The following is a 15,171-nucleotide window of genomic DNA, read 5'->3' as shown; positions in this document are numbered from 1 at the left end:
CAGTGAACCGACAGGCTTGGTGGCTGGTGATGACAGAGTCCGTAGGAACGATGTGCAGGCTGGGTGTGGCTCACGCCAGTCCATGGGGGGTTAAGTAAGAGCTCGTCCCAGCGGGTACTTGGAGCAGTGAAGGGGCATTTTGGGGAGAGACTATTGGCAGAGAGCCTCGGCGTGGCTCTGGCCATCAGCTGCAGGGACAAAACCCAGAAGGTTTGCTCATGCTATCGGAGTGCACAGGACCCTTTCCTGTGCCTGCTGGTCATCTGGGGACCCTTGCTGCGGTCTTGTGGGTGATCTCCTCTGTTCGGTTCCTACCACAGTGACCCTGAAAGGTGGACCCATCTCCGAAAGAAATAGGACAACAAATGACAACAGACCCTGGGCATTTGACGAGTTGTGGCCATGAATATCCTCTACGGTTAACCCTTTGCCATTTCTAGCTTTGGGGACCCTGGAAAAACAGCTCCCGAGGGCAGGAGTGGGCTGTCTTGCTCACGGCTGTGCCCCCTCACACAGTGTGTGACACATAGTACGTGCTCAATAAATAGTTGACGAAGATACGCTCGGCACAGACAGAACCGGGCACCGTGAGGCTGGAGATCCCCTCACCAGCCACACGATGGGCCACCTCACCTCAACACAGCTCTGTTCTCAACTCTCTACTCTCGGCTGCAAAGGAGCTCAGGACATGATTTAAAGGTAAAACAAAACAACAACAAAAAAAACCCGGTGTTTGGAAACACAAATATCCCCCTAGAGAAGTATACAGATGTCTGCCATTTACTCTGAAATGTGTCCAAATAAGAGAATGGGTTGACAGGTTGAGAGAGGGGTGGACAGATGGATGGGCCAGGACAAGCACAGGAAAAGGACCAGGACAGCAGCCAGCACTGAATGGCTGTGCGTCTGCCACAGCGAAGTTGACCTGTTGGTGTTTGGAAATTTTTCATAATAAAGTGTCAGGGGAAAGTGACCTTGGGTTAAAAGGCCAACTGACTTTTGGATTTGGAGAATGAGGTGGGGGAGGCAAAGCAAGAGGCAGAGGTTGGGATGACCCAAGCAGGGGGTGCCAGTTTGGTAGCACCCCGCTTTCGTGATGTGGACAAGCTGTATGTCCAAGGACACGGGGTTCCTTCAAGTGGTTTTGGGGGGGGGTGCGTGGTGCTCCAGAATCTGCTGATCCAGGGAGGGAGAGACTCCAGTGAAGGGAGAGGGTAGCTTGTCCCCAGCCGAGGCCTGGCCCTGGAGGGGCCAGGGTCTTGATGGGGATCCGAATGAGGACGTTGGTTGGATCAGCTGGGGTGGGGGTGGGGGGGTGAGGCAGGGGGCTGGTGTAGATGGTGTCCTCACGTGCCAGGACGTAGCCTTTGCAAAGGTTCAGGATTTACGGGACAGCAAAAGGCCTCGCAAGATCGGGTCTGGGTCAGCCTGGGTGCCTGGCCCCCACCTCACCAGCTGTGTGAACTTGGGCACGTATATATATATATACACACACACATATATATATTGACATATATATATTGACATTGAGGGTAGAGTGTAGCATGCACTTGAGAGGCTCTCCAGGGTCACATGGGATGAGGTCACCACCCTGAGCATCCAGTTTGGACCCGAGCTGCCCACCGAGGCCTCTGGCCACACTCAGTGGCACAGTCCCTCCCCTCTTCCCTGGAGGGGGCTGCACTGAGTCCCCGGAAGCAGGGAAAGTACTATCAGCTGATTGCCAATGTGCTGAACTCCGCCCCATCAGCCGGCAGACAGCAGCACGCGGCCATTTTTGAAATCAAGCTGAAAAGACCAAGTCCGCCCGTGACTTCCAGGATACAAACTGTCACAAACTGTCTGACTTCTGGGAGACAAACTCTTATCAGAGCTTTGTCTTCCTGGGATGGGGGCTTGAGCAAGATCTCGGCCAATGGGGCAGGCCGGTGAGCTCCAGGGCAATCACCCAGGCAGGCGGCCTGCCTCTTCTGGTCCAGGTAATAAGTCAAGGCCAAAGTGCTTCCTTTAAAAAACACTTTATTCCACACATCTCCTGGCGGGATCCCCCACCCACTGCACCTGGGGAGCAGCTCCTTATGGACCTGCCTTTCCCTCCAAAACCAAGGGAGCCTCCCGCACACGGAAACATTCAGTTCCCGAGTCAGCGTGGAGTCCCACGCCCTCCCCGAATCGGCCCCAGGATGGGACAACAGATAATTCCTCTTCCTCCCATCCCTCACTGCCCCCATGACACCTTCATGTGCCAGGTCCGTCACTGGCTGATGGCCAAACTCTGTTTTTTTTTTCCACTCAGGCAGTGGAAGCATCCGGGCTGGTGGGGGGCTTCCCTGGGCAGCCTCGTCGGTCTCTGAACCGGCAAGGTTCCTCAGACAAACTTCCCATCCCAGCAGTGGGGGGGGGGGGGGGGGGCAACTGCCCCCATCACCGGCACCCAAGAACTGATGGACGGGGCCGGGAGGATAGCAGGCCCCCGATGCCCTGCGGCCTCCAGAACCCAGTGCTGGAGGGCAGGTCGCAGGGGCCTCCCTGAGCAAATTGGTGTGGCCCTCCTGGTCCAGTCCTTGCAAACCAAGAGCTCTGCCCCTTGGGGCCAGATCCCTGCACAGACATCAAGGCACCAGGTGAGGGGGTGCCGGCAGAGGGGGCCTTCGAGGTGAGTAGTGGCCATCCCCGCAGTGACACTCATGAGCCAGCTGGGCTGTGAGCCCGGTGACCGTCTGCCTTCTGCCTTCGTGTTCCCAACCCGGCCACGAGGCTGCACACAGGGGACCGGGGGGGCGCCGTCCTTGTCCTCCTCCCAGGGAAGGGGCCGGCTGGGAGGGCTGGGAGCCACACGGAAGCTGTCTTCAAAGGTCCTGAAATGTGCGGCCGAACAGTTCTGCCCATTTGCTTTTCGTCTTTCGAAAACAGAATCAGCACGGCCTTACCAGCGAGACGTTCCTGGCGCCCCTCTAGGGGCCACGTGGGGAACGACATACCGTTTTATTCTCTTCAAAAACCATTCATGCCCTTTCCCAGGTGACTTGACAGTTTCCAAATAAGCATCATGACAAAAACCAGGCTGTTTCTGCGCTTCCTTCCTCGGCCGACTTACTCTGCCGAACTATGTAAGACGCTTACAATCAGGAGTTGGTCTCAGAGTAGAAAGATACAAAGATTCTGTGATCTGATATAAAACGAGCCCAAGAGAACACCTGGAGCCCGCATACCAGGCACTGGAAAGCAAAAGGAAACTGGGGGGTTTGGGTTCAATGTGATTCAGGGATGCAGCAAAAAAAAAAAAAAAAAAATGATGTCTCAAGAGACACCAGAGCCAACTTCCCAGTGATGGAGAGGAAGCTATTTCTGCTCGGAAGGGGCTCTCCTGAGCTTTTTATTGAGGCAGGAGTGAGTGGGAGGCCAGCAGCCCTGCAGAGATGCCTAGGGTTTTGGGGGTTTTGGGGTTTTGAGGGGTTTTTTTTTGCTCTTTTCTTTTTAAAAAGCAAACCCCCAAGGTCCTGATGAGGCCTGCGGTAGGTGGGTCAGCGTGGTTTCTTTTGCCCGTGATCCTGAAAGCGGCCGGGTGGGCCGGGGTCAGGTGGAGGCTGGGCCGTCCATGGTGGACAGGAGGTGAATGACTTCGGCCCGCTCTGCTGAGCTAATGTGCTGGCTCAGGTACACGATGCAGTCCACGGCCACGTCAGGGTTGTCTTGAACCAGGCTGCAGGGGGAGGGGAGAAAAGGGCAGGGGTCATTCCTGCCACTTAGGTCAGGGGGTCCTAGGGCGGTCGCTAAGAATTCCTGTGCAGGGCCATGCCATGTTCCTGGGTGGGTGACAACCCAGGGCTCCCAAGTCTCTTTGTGCCGTGGTCACCGTGGCAGGAGGGGGGGGGTGTGGTCCTATACGGCAGGAGGGAATTCTGGGGGTCAGAACACTTGGATGGACAGTGGACCCTGTCAGTCACTAGCTGTGTGACTGGAGACCCAGTATTTCCCCTAAATTTCAGCTTCATTCCCTAAATGGGGTCCCACATGATCGACTACCCATCTCACAGGGGACCCCATGGGAATGGGGTGAGCAAATCCTTTGGAAAGGCTGGCACCATTGGGAGCCAGCAGCCTAGGGCCTAGCAGTTAAGAACGTGGGCTCTCCCAGATGCGCTCCAGCCGTGACCTTGGGCCAGCTGTCCTCTATATTCCAGCAAGGAATACAGCCCCCTAGCCGTGGACCTCGCACGCGAGGCTGAGCCGTAGGCTCGGGGACCATGCAGCGTCATGGAGTCAAGGTGGCACTCTGGGGTCAGGCGGCTGGCGGTAAATCCGGCGCTCGCCAAGAAGTCCAAGGCATGGGCGGGTGGGCGGGGTGGCCACTTACCGTCTGATGGCCTTGAGGACGGAGTCGCGCTTCAAACACTTGATGTTCTCGCGGATGGTGGAACGCAGGCCGCCCCCGCCCTGCCAGTGCTGTTCCAGCCACTTTACCACCATCTGGTTGTTATCCCACAGGTAGGCCTGGGGGGAAGGGGACAGGCAGCCTCAGAGAGGGACCCCTGAGCAGGCTAGCCCCGGGAGGCACGCACTGACCCACCCACCCACCCATCCTGTCTCCGCCCAGGCCCACCTTGACGGCCCCCTCCGTCTCCACGAACCACCGACGCAGCATGGACTGGATGTGCACGTGGCTCAGCTCACTGCTGGCCTGCAGGATCTCCTGCTTGACCTGGTCCTCCAGCAGGAGGCGGCGCAGACGCCAGTACAGGAAGGCGCGTGAGGTCTTCCACTCCACGATGTCCTGCGGACAAGCCCCAGGCCTGAGCCCTCCGAAGGGGCAGGGGCGGGCAGAGATGCAGGGTGCTGCCGGGGGCGGGGCCCTGGGCTAGGTGCAAGCTCGGTGATCATTCCCGTTTTACAGGCGGGGCAGCTGAGGCTCGGGGCGGGGGGGGGGGGGGGGGGGGGGGGGTTGGCGGGGCCAAGATTTCACCGGGACTCTACTGGGCTTCCCAGGGGCACGGAGAGGCTTAGGCTGGCTGGGAGGGAGCGCCACACACAGGGGTGGTAGGTGAGTGTAGGGTATCTTCTTAGGGGCCGAGCGATGGGGTGGGGCTGGTGAAGGCCAGTGCTGGGCGGGAACAATCCTTCCCAAGTCTGGCCCGTGGTTAGAGACTCCCATGGAGGTCAGACTGGTGGTTCCCAAACCTTGCTGCCTGTTGGAATCGCTTGGGGATTTGCAGCCATACTTATTTATACGGGGCTCCCACCCCCCGATACTCTGATTTAATTGGTCCGAAGAGCCACCTGGGCACTGGGATTTTTTTTTTTTTATTGCTCCCCAAGTGTTTCTAACATGTAGCTTTCGAGCCCAGATCTGCTCCGGTTGGAAACCAGGTGACCTTAGGATGGGGCATTCATGTGGGGCTCCCACAGCTGCAGGCTCTTACAGAGATGACACCCTTCTCCAGCATGCCGTGGGCCCTGTCGTGGAGGTCGGCGAACAGCACCGCCACCTGGTGGTAGACGGGCAGGAGCAGGTCCTCCCGGGCCTTCAGCTGGCCCTCCAGGTCCCTGCGGTCCTTATCGGAGAGCTCGGACACTCCTGTGGGCAAGGGCACAAACCAGGGTTTGCAGGACAGGCCTGCGCTCTGATTCGGAAGCTGCCCCCAAACCAAGCTGCTCGCACGGTCTCAGAAGTGTGCTTACCATGGCGAGACCGCATTCAGCGTGCAACTCTAAATGTGCCCCCTTCTCGGGAAGAACCACTGTGCTCAGGGCTACGATCACTTACTATTTTCCACACATATTGCAAAATACAATTAAGGAGATATTATGAACAACGCTGGGCCAATTTCACACCTTAGATGAAATGGACAAATTCCTTGAAATATACAAACTATGGAAGCTCTGCCAAGAGGAAACAGATCCCCTGAATGGTCCTACATATAATAAAGATGAATTTGTAGCCAGAAACCTCCTATCAAAGATTTAAAGACATAATGCCAATTCCGACTCAGAAGACAGGAGGGAACACCTCCCAACTCATTCAAGAGATCAGCATTTACCCTGACACGAAACCAAAGAAATTACACACACACACACACACACACACACACACACACACACACTCTAATAAATCTTGTGAAGGGCACAGTTATAAAGGCACTGTCACCCAATATGGACTTTTAAAGAGAATTACATCTAAGGCTACAAGTGAAACAAAACTATCACTCAGACAAAATTGGTAACATACTTCAGGTCTGATGGAAAATTCTAAAGGGACATTTTGCTGTGCAAATTCTCATCGTCCTCACTGGCCCCAGATACTTCCATTGTTCTATTTTATGTGTGTTCAGAAATAAATACGCGAAGGCATTAAACATACTTTTTGATGGTAAAGGGCTGATTTTGCTATATGAACGTGTTTAACACATCCCCCGATTTTTGGAGCTGTCTTTTGGCACGCTGGCACTTTGTTTTCACCGGACTAGAACCCCCCGGGAGGGGAGCGGGCTGGGTCTCTCTTGCCCTTGAGACCTGAGGCGTTTCCACCCCTCTCACCTAGCTGTTCCACGAGCTTCTTATAAACTGGGTCGATCCTCCTCATGGTCTTTATCAGATCTTTCTTTCGGAACTTAATCTCCACTGTTCCCTCCGGCTCCAGAATGCTCGCCCTGAAAAAAGAAGAGGAAGGGGTAGAAGTATAGATGTCCCCCCAACAAACTACAGCCAGGAGACATGGGGGTAGAGACAGGAGAGCCAGGAAATCCGGGTGTGAGTTCTTAGATCTTTCACAGACTCACTCTGTGACCTTGGGCAAGTCAGAGGGGACTCTCCAGTCATCTGCTTCTATATCCATAAAATATACAGGGGCTGAGCCAACTTCTTAAAATCACATTTTCTGAACTCTGGAATGCCCTTTCGGCTCTGAGAGCATAGGCCTCTTCTCCAGAACAGCATAGCCCTCCTGTTCTTCAGCTACAGCCCTTTGTGACTTTCCTAATCTCTGCTCTCCTTGGGCCAGGGTACTGTTTCTGATCTCCTCCAAGCTCACAAAGGCACAATGAAGAACTCAACATGGTTCAGTATGAGCTGGCCCTCTCACTCACCCCCCACACTGCCCCCTTCATCCTCTTTTGATAGTTGGGAAGCCCCAAGAAATACTTGATGTAGCTCTGAGCTTCCTGGTGGCCACAGTGAAAAGGTAATGATGACCCCCCACTTGAGGCTGCTCATGTCCCAAGTCATCCTGGAGGGCGGAGCTCAACAGCCCCCCGTGATGGTCTAGGTGCACTGAAGGCGGGACAGGTGTCGCTCATGTGCACCATATCACAATATCTACCATGATGTCTGGTACATAGTAGGTACTCAATAGTCACTGAATGAATGAATGGGTAACAGACATGTGAAGAGGATGCCTATATTTGGGGCAAAACTACTCCTGAGGTCTTGACATCCTACACAGCATGTAGCTTAGAGTCTTCCTTTTTTTTTTTTTTTTTTTTTAATTTTTTAACATTTATTCAGTTTTGAGGGACAGAGCGTGAGTGGAGAAGGGGCAGAGAGCAAGGGAGATACAGAATCCGAAGCAGGCTCCGGGCTCTAAGCTGTCAGCACAGAGCCCGATGCGGGGCTCGAACTCATGAACTGCGAGATCATGACCTGAGCCAAAGTCGGACGCCCAACCGACTGAGCACCCCAGGCGCCCCAACTTAGAGTCTTCACTTTAAAGTTACTCAAGCACCATGTAGCAAGTACCACTGTCATTATCCTTTCTGTAAACGTTCCTGGAATGAATGAATTCCTCCTTAACAAAGTGCCACAGGTTTCTCTCTCCCGACGAACCAGTAACCTCTCAGGCAAGTATCTGTCAGTCATTTGTTCAGCCAGGATTTCCCAACCACCTGCTAGCGGTCAGGCATTGTGCGAGGCCCTGGCCTATAAAACTGAATAAAGCACAGCCCCTCCAGGAACTCACAGCTTGGGCAGAGACTCAGAGCCCAGGGAGAACTAGAGGACTGGTTATGTTTCCCTTTTTATCCTGGCTGCCAGGAAGCTCAGGTGCCATGAACTCTCCTGATAAAATCCACCTGTGCACTGGATGCTAGTTTCGGACTGGTAAAATTGGAGCCTCTCCATCCTTCAGAACCTCAGAATGCCCTGGCAATTCCTGGCCAGTGGCTCAAAGATGATGGGGCCTCGGGACTGGGGGTGAAGGGAAACGAGGCTGAGGGTCACACACCCACCTGCTCTCCTTGTCTGCGTACGTTTCTATGCACAGGGGGTTGATGGAGGAGTCCACGACCACCCAGGAGCCCCCCCGGAGTTCCCCGTGGGGTGGGATATAGATCAGGACGGGCTGTTTGTACTGCCTGAGGCTGTCCACGATGTAGGCTCCAAACTTTAGCACCTGGTCGTACATGTCTGAAAGCAAAGCAGTTAGTTGCCCGGTGAGGAGGCTTCAGGCCCCAGCACCTGCCACACGCCAAGCCCCCAGCCGTCGCTGTCCTGGGGAGCCTGAGAAAGCGTATTCAGCCGGGATGCTTCGCGGCACCATGGAAAGGGCAGTAGAGGAGGCCAGGTACAGACTGCACCCTTACTGTCCGTGTCACCTTGGCCAGGCCACTCTCCCCTCCCTCACACTGGGGCCTCTCAGTGCCTCCATCTGTAAAAGGAAGCGTAGGGCAATCTCAAGGGTCCCTTCCTTCCAGCTCTGACTCCAGGATGCCCTCACCGGTGACTGCCCCCCGCCCTGTCCTGCCGTTCCTAGCACACGGAACCCTATCTATCCAGCAATAGCACAGATCCTTCCCTCCTGCCCACAGACAGCGTGGTCGTTATTTTCCACCAAGACGAGGCTCTCCGAGTACCAGGCACCTTATGTGGTTAGGCTGCAATAATAAAATCAACCATCATCATGCCAGGAGCTAACACCATGCACCCGTGATCAGCTCATATCAAACCCTCACTTCAGACCTCTCTCAGGCTGGTCTTACTCTTAGCCCCTTCACAGGAAGGAAAGTTCCCGGGGTCGCCCACCCTGCCCTGCCCCTCACAGGGTGACCTCTGGCTAGTCACACTGGGAGCCCTCAGTTCCTCATCTGTGAAATGGGTGGATGTTCCCTGAACTGCTCCCATCCTTGGAGGTTGTAGGTGGGCTCGGCTAAGATGACGACGCGACAGCGCCACCTGGAGGGGGTTTCCCTGTCCTGGGTGCTGACCCCGCAGCTTTGGGACACCCACAGGAGAGGTGGCTTTACCTTTCATGCCACCGGAGAACCCCCTCCAGTTGGCAAAGATTATCAGGGGCAATCCCTCTCGGTTGAAATCGTTGATGGCCTGGGCCGTCTTGTAGGCTGAGTCTGGGAACCACACCTGGCCCGCCTGCTGGATTATCTGGAACACAGGGTGGCCTGGATCAGACTCCTCTGTGCAAGACCAGCGAGGGGACACGGGGACAGTCTTCTGAGCCATACCCTAGAGGGCAGGCAATCTGATCTGCGTTGGCACCCACACCAGAGCCAGGGCTCACAGGGAGGGCCCGAAGCTCACCTGCTGGGGGCCCTGCTTCTGCAGCCCAGGGAGGTTCCCTCTGCCTCATTTACAGGCTCAAAGGGGTGCCAAGCCAGTCCAGGCCATACCGAGTCCTAGGACCCACCCTCTGACTCCTGAGCTCCTCCCATATGTGCCATGGCCCAGCTAGAGTCAGTGACAGGGACAGGGACAGGTGCAGAGGGCAGGAGGGATTCCCAGGGACCTGTCACCCCCCTGAAGAAGAAAGACAGCATAGGACATTTATGCATCCCGCAGAGACAGTGCTGGAGACGGGCGCCCCTGGGGCCAAGGACTCCCCTGAGGCTGGAAGGGCAGGCGTGTGACCGCCCAGGATCCACTCCAGCTGGCTGAGCCAGCTGAAACCACAGTCCCAAATTCCCAGCCCTCTGACCTTGGCCTCGGAATCCAGGTTGGCAGGGTCTGCAGGCACTACCACCTCCACGGTCCGCGTCTCCACGGCGATCACTCCAACAGGGATCCCCCCTAGCCTGTGAGGTGGAGCAGGGGCGAGCGGGGAGCTGGGCGGCAGCCCCCTTGGATCCGGGGGTAGACGGGTCCGCCCAGCCCCGGCTGACATTCTATGGGCATCCTGGGTACCTGGGAACTAAAGGCTGGGACGCGGGCACGCGTGCAGAAGCGTGCACAGCTTTTACTCTGGTGGGTTATTTTACTGAAAGGCAAAGAAGCCGTTCCAAAGCGGTAAGAGCCTCCTCGCCAGCCGGCGGGCTGGAAAGGTACCATCGGCGCCCTTCTTGGGGCAGCAGCCATCGTGGTGATGGGGAGGGTCAGGCCAGTGCAGGAGCAGCGCTCTCCACTAGAACTTTCTGGGACGCTGTGTTCCCCCTGGGCCATCCAGAACAGCAGCCGTGACATGCTACCTCGGGCGGATGCTCAGCACCTGAAACGTGCCAAGGGCAACAGGGGAACGGAATACACCTTCCTCTCTCAAGTCACCGAGATTTGAATTGCTGCACGCGGCCAGCAGCCACCGCACGGGACGGGGCGGGTCTAGGCACTGTGGCGTGCTTTCAAAGGGGTGGCGGATGTGGAGCCTGAAGGAGCTGCGGCTCAGAGGATTCCATGACATTAGTAACTGTCACCCGCCTGCTACCAGCCAGGCCTGAGCCAGGTGCATCCCTGGGTCACTCGTGTCTACGAGGCAGGTGGAGAGACAGTCTTTAAATAAAGGAAGGGTTTCCATGTAGAAGAGGGAGATCTCATCGCAGGTCTTAAAAAATAAAACACTTAGGGGGGAGGGATGAGCTGTTAGTACTAGGCTTAACATTTAGTATTTTAATACTTATTTATTGCCCGAGAGAGAAATAACAGCACCAACAAGGACAGGAATAGCAGCCGCTGGCACTGACGGAGCACTCAGGGTGTTTTAAGAGCTTGACACATGTCCTCACAGCAGTCCTCTGGGGGCAGGATTATCATCCCTGTCTTGCAGATGAGGACGTAAAGGCCCAGAGAAAGTGAAGGACCTGAGATCTGACTCCAGAGCCTGGACTTGTAACAACTACCTCGTGCCACGATCTGAATGCTAATTTATAAGGATAATTATAAGGGTCAATTATACGGAGAGGATCCCGCAGGTGGCCAGACATGTCTAAAATGATGACGGCTGCACCACTGAGGGGTGAGCTGCTCAGCTCTGAAAGCATCCAAGCGATTAAGCCGTCCACCAGCTCTGCGTAGACAAGAGGGCTCCTGATCGTGGCCCTCGTGGAACAGACCTCATAGTTTTGAGTGTCTGTGTGGTTTTCTGGTGGGAGCACCCAGCGCTGTCTTCTGACTCCCAAAGGGGCAGACTCTGGCCCCCAGCAAGCAGATGGCTGAGATGGCCTTTCCTAAGGCCACAGAAAAATCCAGACTTTATGAAGCAGTTCAGCCTCCAGAAAACCATCCCCCCAAATTGGTTTTCCTTTCGGAAAGCCCTGAGGCCAAAAGGAAAGTGTTCTTGGGGGTCACCCAGGAGGAAAGGACCCATGGCTAGTGCCTGGGAGTCCCAGTGCCTGGTGAGGCCAGGCGACTGCAGGCTGCCCCGTTCCCAGGGTTACCTTGCTCTTCCTGTCACCACCGTCTGGGCCCAAGGTGCCATGATTTCCTTGAAACTGCCGTGGTCAAAGAATCCACTCTGCCAGGATCCCTTCAGAGCTGTGGGCAGAAGGGCAGAGGCCCAGGCCAAGGGGCTGGGTTGATGAGGGTCCCCATGGTCTGCCTGGTGGGGCAGACAACCTGACCTTCACAGCCCAGACACCTGTTTCTCCAGAAAACCACACAGACCCCGACCCCATTAAAAGAAAGCAAAGCAGGGGCGCCTGGGTGGCTCAGTCGGTTAAGCATCCGACTTCAGCTCAGGTCACGATCTCGCGGTCCGTGAGTTCGAGCCCCGCGTTGGGCTCTGGGCTGATGGCTCAGAGCCTGGAGCCTGCTTCCGATTCTGTGTCTCCCTCTATCTCTGACCCTCCCCCGTTCATGCTCTGTCTCTCTCTGTCTCAAAAATAAATTAAAAAAATTAAAAAAAAAAAAAAAAGAAAGCAAAGCAAAGCAAAACAAAACCCTCCAAAAACACGGTTGCAGAAAATACCCCAAGTCAGGAATTCAGCCCATTTGGAACATCCAACCGTATCAGCTCCTGCCAATGCCAAAGGCACGGAGATCCTAATCCCAAGGATCAGCCCAGGAGGCAAAGAGAGCTGACAGGGCCCCTTCAGAAGGTGGGATTTGGGGAAGGGACCACCTGCCCGGGAAACCTCATCCTCAATGTGCCGGCAGTAGCTTAATAACATTTAAACGTTAACTGGGGGGCATCTTCAATTTCAGAGAGAGACAGAGGGAGAGGGAGAGAAGAGGGGAGTCGGGGAGGGGCGGGGGAGGAGGGGAAGGGAGATGACTTGGGGAGGGGGAGGGGACAGAACATGATGATGCCAATTGCAGCCGTCCCTTTAAAGGAAGCATTGGCGCCCTGGTGTCCGTGACTCCGGTTTGGCCAAGGATAAAGGAGCCAGGTGACGCGAGGGTCACAAGCCGCCAGCGAGGGAGGCTGGGTGCCTGAGAACAAAGCAGCCCAACTCCCGTGTCTGCCCGAGGGCTGGCCTGACTAGATGCGTAAAATGGTCAGAAACAAGGTGGACATTTTTTTAGGCAAGATAAAGCCATCCCCCTCAGAGCTCACGGGGAAGAAAGCTCGAGAGAGGCACAAGAGGGGCAAGCGAGCCGCGGGGTATCCTGAGCCGGCAGCGCCCGGCGCGCCCCTGACGGGCACCCCTCCTGCACCACGCAGCTGGACGGGCAGGCGGATCCCTAAAGGCAGCGGCATCTGAAATTCCAGACTCGGGATCATGGTAACGGGCTAAGCTCAGCTTCCCTGGGGTGTTCTGCTTGCTCAGGAGGTAATCAAATACCTGCTTGCCCCTTTCAGAGAGAGGGTGGGGGGGTGTAGTCTTGTCTTTGAAACCCTGACGTCTGCATTTGCCTATGTAACCACGGGGCAGCTCGGAGGGAGGCCAGGCCCCCTGTTGCACTTTCCCTGCATCTGCCAGCCCGAGGACCCCAGAGCCTGTGCCCACCGCTTCTTTATTAACGACTTAGGAAAAGTATAGAGAAAAGTGCCCCCCACCCCCAGCCTCCACTCCCTCTGCGTTTGATCTCAGGTGTCCCCCTCCGGGATGTGTGACCAAGGGAGGGTCGGGGCTTCTACCAGAGGGCCCCTTCACGCCTTCTTTTCAGAAAAGAAACCCAAGAGCCAGGTCTCCGGCAAAGCACTTAGGGACTCACTTGGGTGAGGCCGTCCTGCAAGCAGCCACCGGGGGTCGTAGGGAGCCCTGGACGGGAAGAATCCAATTTCTCGGTCAATGGGGTCCGAGGGTGTGGTGATGGGGACTGGACTGCGATTATCCTAGAAGAGAAAACAGCCTCAGTCTTCCGTGCCGGTCAGCCATGCCTGTGATCTGCTTCTCTCCTCCGACCATGATCATGCCTGCCTGCGCCACAGAACCCTGCCCGAATTAGCCAGTCATCGCCAGCATGAGGGGCGTTTGGTGAGGGCCTGCCAAGGTGCAGGCTCTCAACACCATTGTACTGAATCACCAAGGGAGCTCCCTAGGGTAGGTGCTATTGTTATTCCCATTTCACAGATGACGAAACTGAGGCCCAGGAAGATGCACAGACTGTCCCAAGGTCTCACTGCTAGCGATGAGGAAGCCGGGAATCGGATCCAGCCCGACTGCAAAGCTTCAGGGTTCTCTATTGTTCAGTGTTACCTCTTTTAATGAGACGCAAGGCCACCCCTCTATAAAGGATCAGCACATAGCATCTTACAATGGCATTAAAATTTTCTTTTAATGTTTACTTAGTTTTGAGAGAGAGGCAGAATGCGAGCAGGGGAGGGGCGGAGAGAGAGGGAGACACAGAATCCGAAGCAGGCTCCAAGCTCTGAGCTGTCAGCACAGAGCCCAACGCGGGGCTCAAACTCACGAACCGTGAGATCACGACCTGAGCCGAAGTCAGATGCTTAACCAACTGAGCCACCCAGGCGCCCCAGTGGCATTTTTTTTTTTTTTAAGCAAAATACAGCTAGACAGAGCTGGGTGTCTGAGAGGGAAGGAGGGAGGAGTGAAGAAAAATTAAGCCCAGCCACAAGGGTGGCACTTCCTGGTTCCCAAACTCCCATACCACCCAGCAAGTGAACCTGATGACAAAGTCTTCCAGACTCTACAGTTGCAGAGTGGTGGGGATACTGGACCTTTGGCATATAGGACAGCCACTCCAGGATGGTGTACACGCCCTCGAAGTCGTCTGGCACAGTGACGTGGGAGACGCCGTTGTGATGCATGATCTGCACGCCGCCCAGCTGGTTGTTGGAGGTGTAAACCTCTCTGCCCAGGACCTGCTTTGACATGGCAAGGTTAGCAAGGGCCTGCCCGGCTCAGGCCCCTTCCACCTGTTCGGAAGTCATCTCCCTCGGCGGTCCTCAACCCTGGCCGCCCGTACAGTCACCCGGGAGTTTTCAAAACTCCCAATGCCCAGGCTGCATCCGGACCAATTACAGCAGAATCTTTTGAGGCTGGGACCCAGGCATCAGTGCTTTTTCCTTAAACTTCTAGGTAGTTGGAACTCCGCGGCCCAATTTGAGGACCAGCGATCCAACCGATTACTTGGGTCTTCTCCAAGGTGAAACCCTACCGGGTATTTCTGACTCGGCAGGTTGGCGCCGGGGCCTGGGAATCTGCATTCGTAACAAGTTCCCGGGTGATGCTGCTGCTGGTTCCGGGACCAGACTTGCAGAACTTCAGTGGGATTTTATCAGACATTATCTTACCAAGGCTTTACAGCAACGTGGGGTATGTTTTCATACAGTGAAAACAGAATCCCAAACCACACGCTCACCAGGCGTCATGGAGACAGAAGATGGGATGGAAAGACACCAAAATTTTAGTAGGAGCAAAATTACTTTTTTGGGGGGGGTGGTCTTTTTCCAATTTTCTACAATATATAATGCCACCTTAATAATTTTTTTAAAATTTAAACTGTCAGCACACAAGAGTTTTAGCACAAGAGCCTAACACTTAGAAAAAAATTGTTTTGGCTCCTGAGAGACCCAGATGAGTACAAATTGGAAAAACAGCTCCTAGCTCAGTT

At 55.3% G+C, this 15,171-nt stretch overlaps 1 protein-coding gene across 10 annotated transcripts in view; it reads right to left on the bottom strand.

Moving 5' to 3' along the window:
• Positions 1-2,002: 2,002 nt before the first annotated feature.
• Positions 2,003-15,171, bottom strand: part of ACACB (acetyl-CoA carboxylase beta) — a 122,081-nt gene continuing 108,912 nt past the window's right edge. For 6 of the 10 annotated variants that reach the window (XM_053206199.1, XM_027044026.2, XM_027044027.2 and 3 more), the window contains 11 exons: positions 14,276-14,419; positions 13,309-13,429; positions 11,589-11,685; positions 9,920-10,016; positions 9,234-9,369; positions 8,220-8,397; positions 6,535-6,647; positions 5,421-5,575; positions 4,604-4,774; positions 4,358-4,494; positions 2,003-3,703 (listed from right to left, as the gene is read on the bottom strand). In XM_053206199.1, the coding sequence (XP_053062174.1) occupies positions 3,577-3,703; positions 4,358-4,494; positions 4,604-4,774; positions 5,421-5,575; positions 6,535-6,647; positions 8,220-8,397; positions 9,234-9,369; positions 9,920-10,016; positions 11,589-11,685; positions 13,309-13,429; positions 14,276-14,419 (1,476 nt within the window). In that variant the 3' untranslated portion in view covers positions 2,003-3,576. The other 4 variants (XR_008291747.1, XM_027044029.2, XM_027044030.2 and 1 more) reach the window with 4 other exon arrangements.

This window comes from Acinonyx jubatus, chromosome D3, assembly GCF_027475565.1.
Source record: "Acinonyx jubatus isolate Ajub_Pintada_27869175 chromosome D3, VMU_Ajub_asm_v1.0, whole genome shotgun sequence".
In the NCBI taxonomy this organism is placed as follows: Eukaryota; Metazoa; Chordata; class Mammalia; order Carnivora; family Felidae; genus Acinonyx; species Acinonyx jubatus.
The sequence above is the reverse complement of the archived record's forward strand: the minus strand, read 5'-3'. Positions and strand labels throughout refer to the sequence as shown.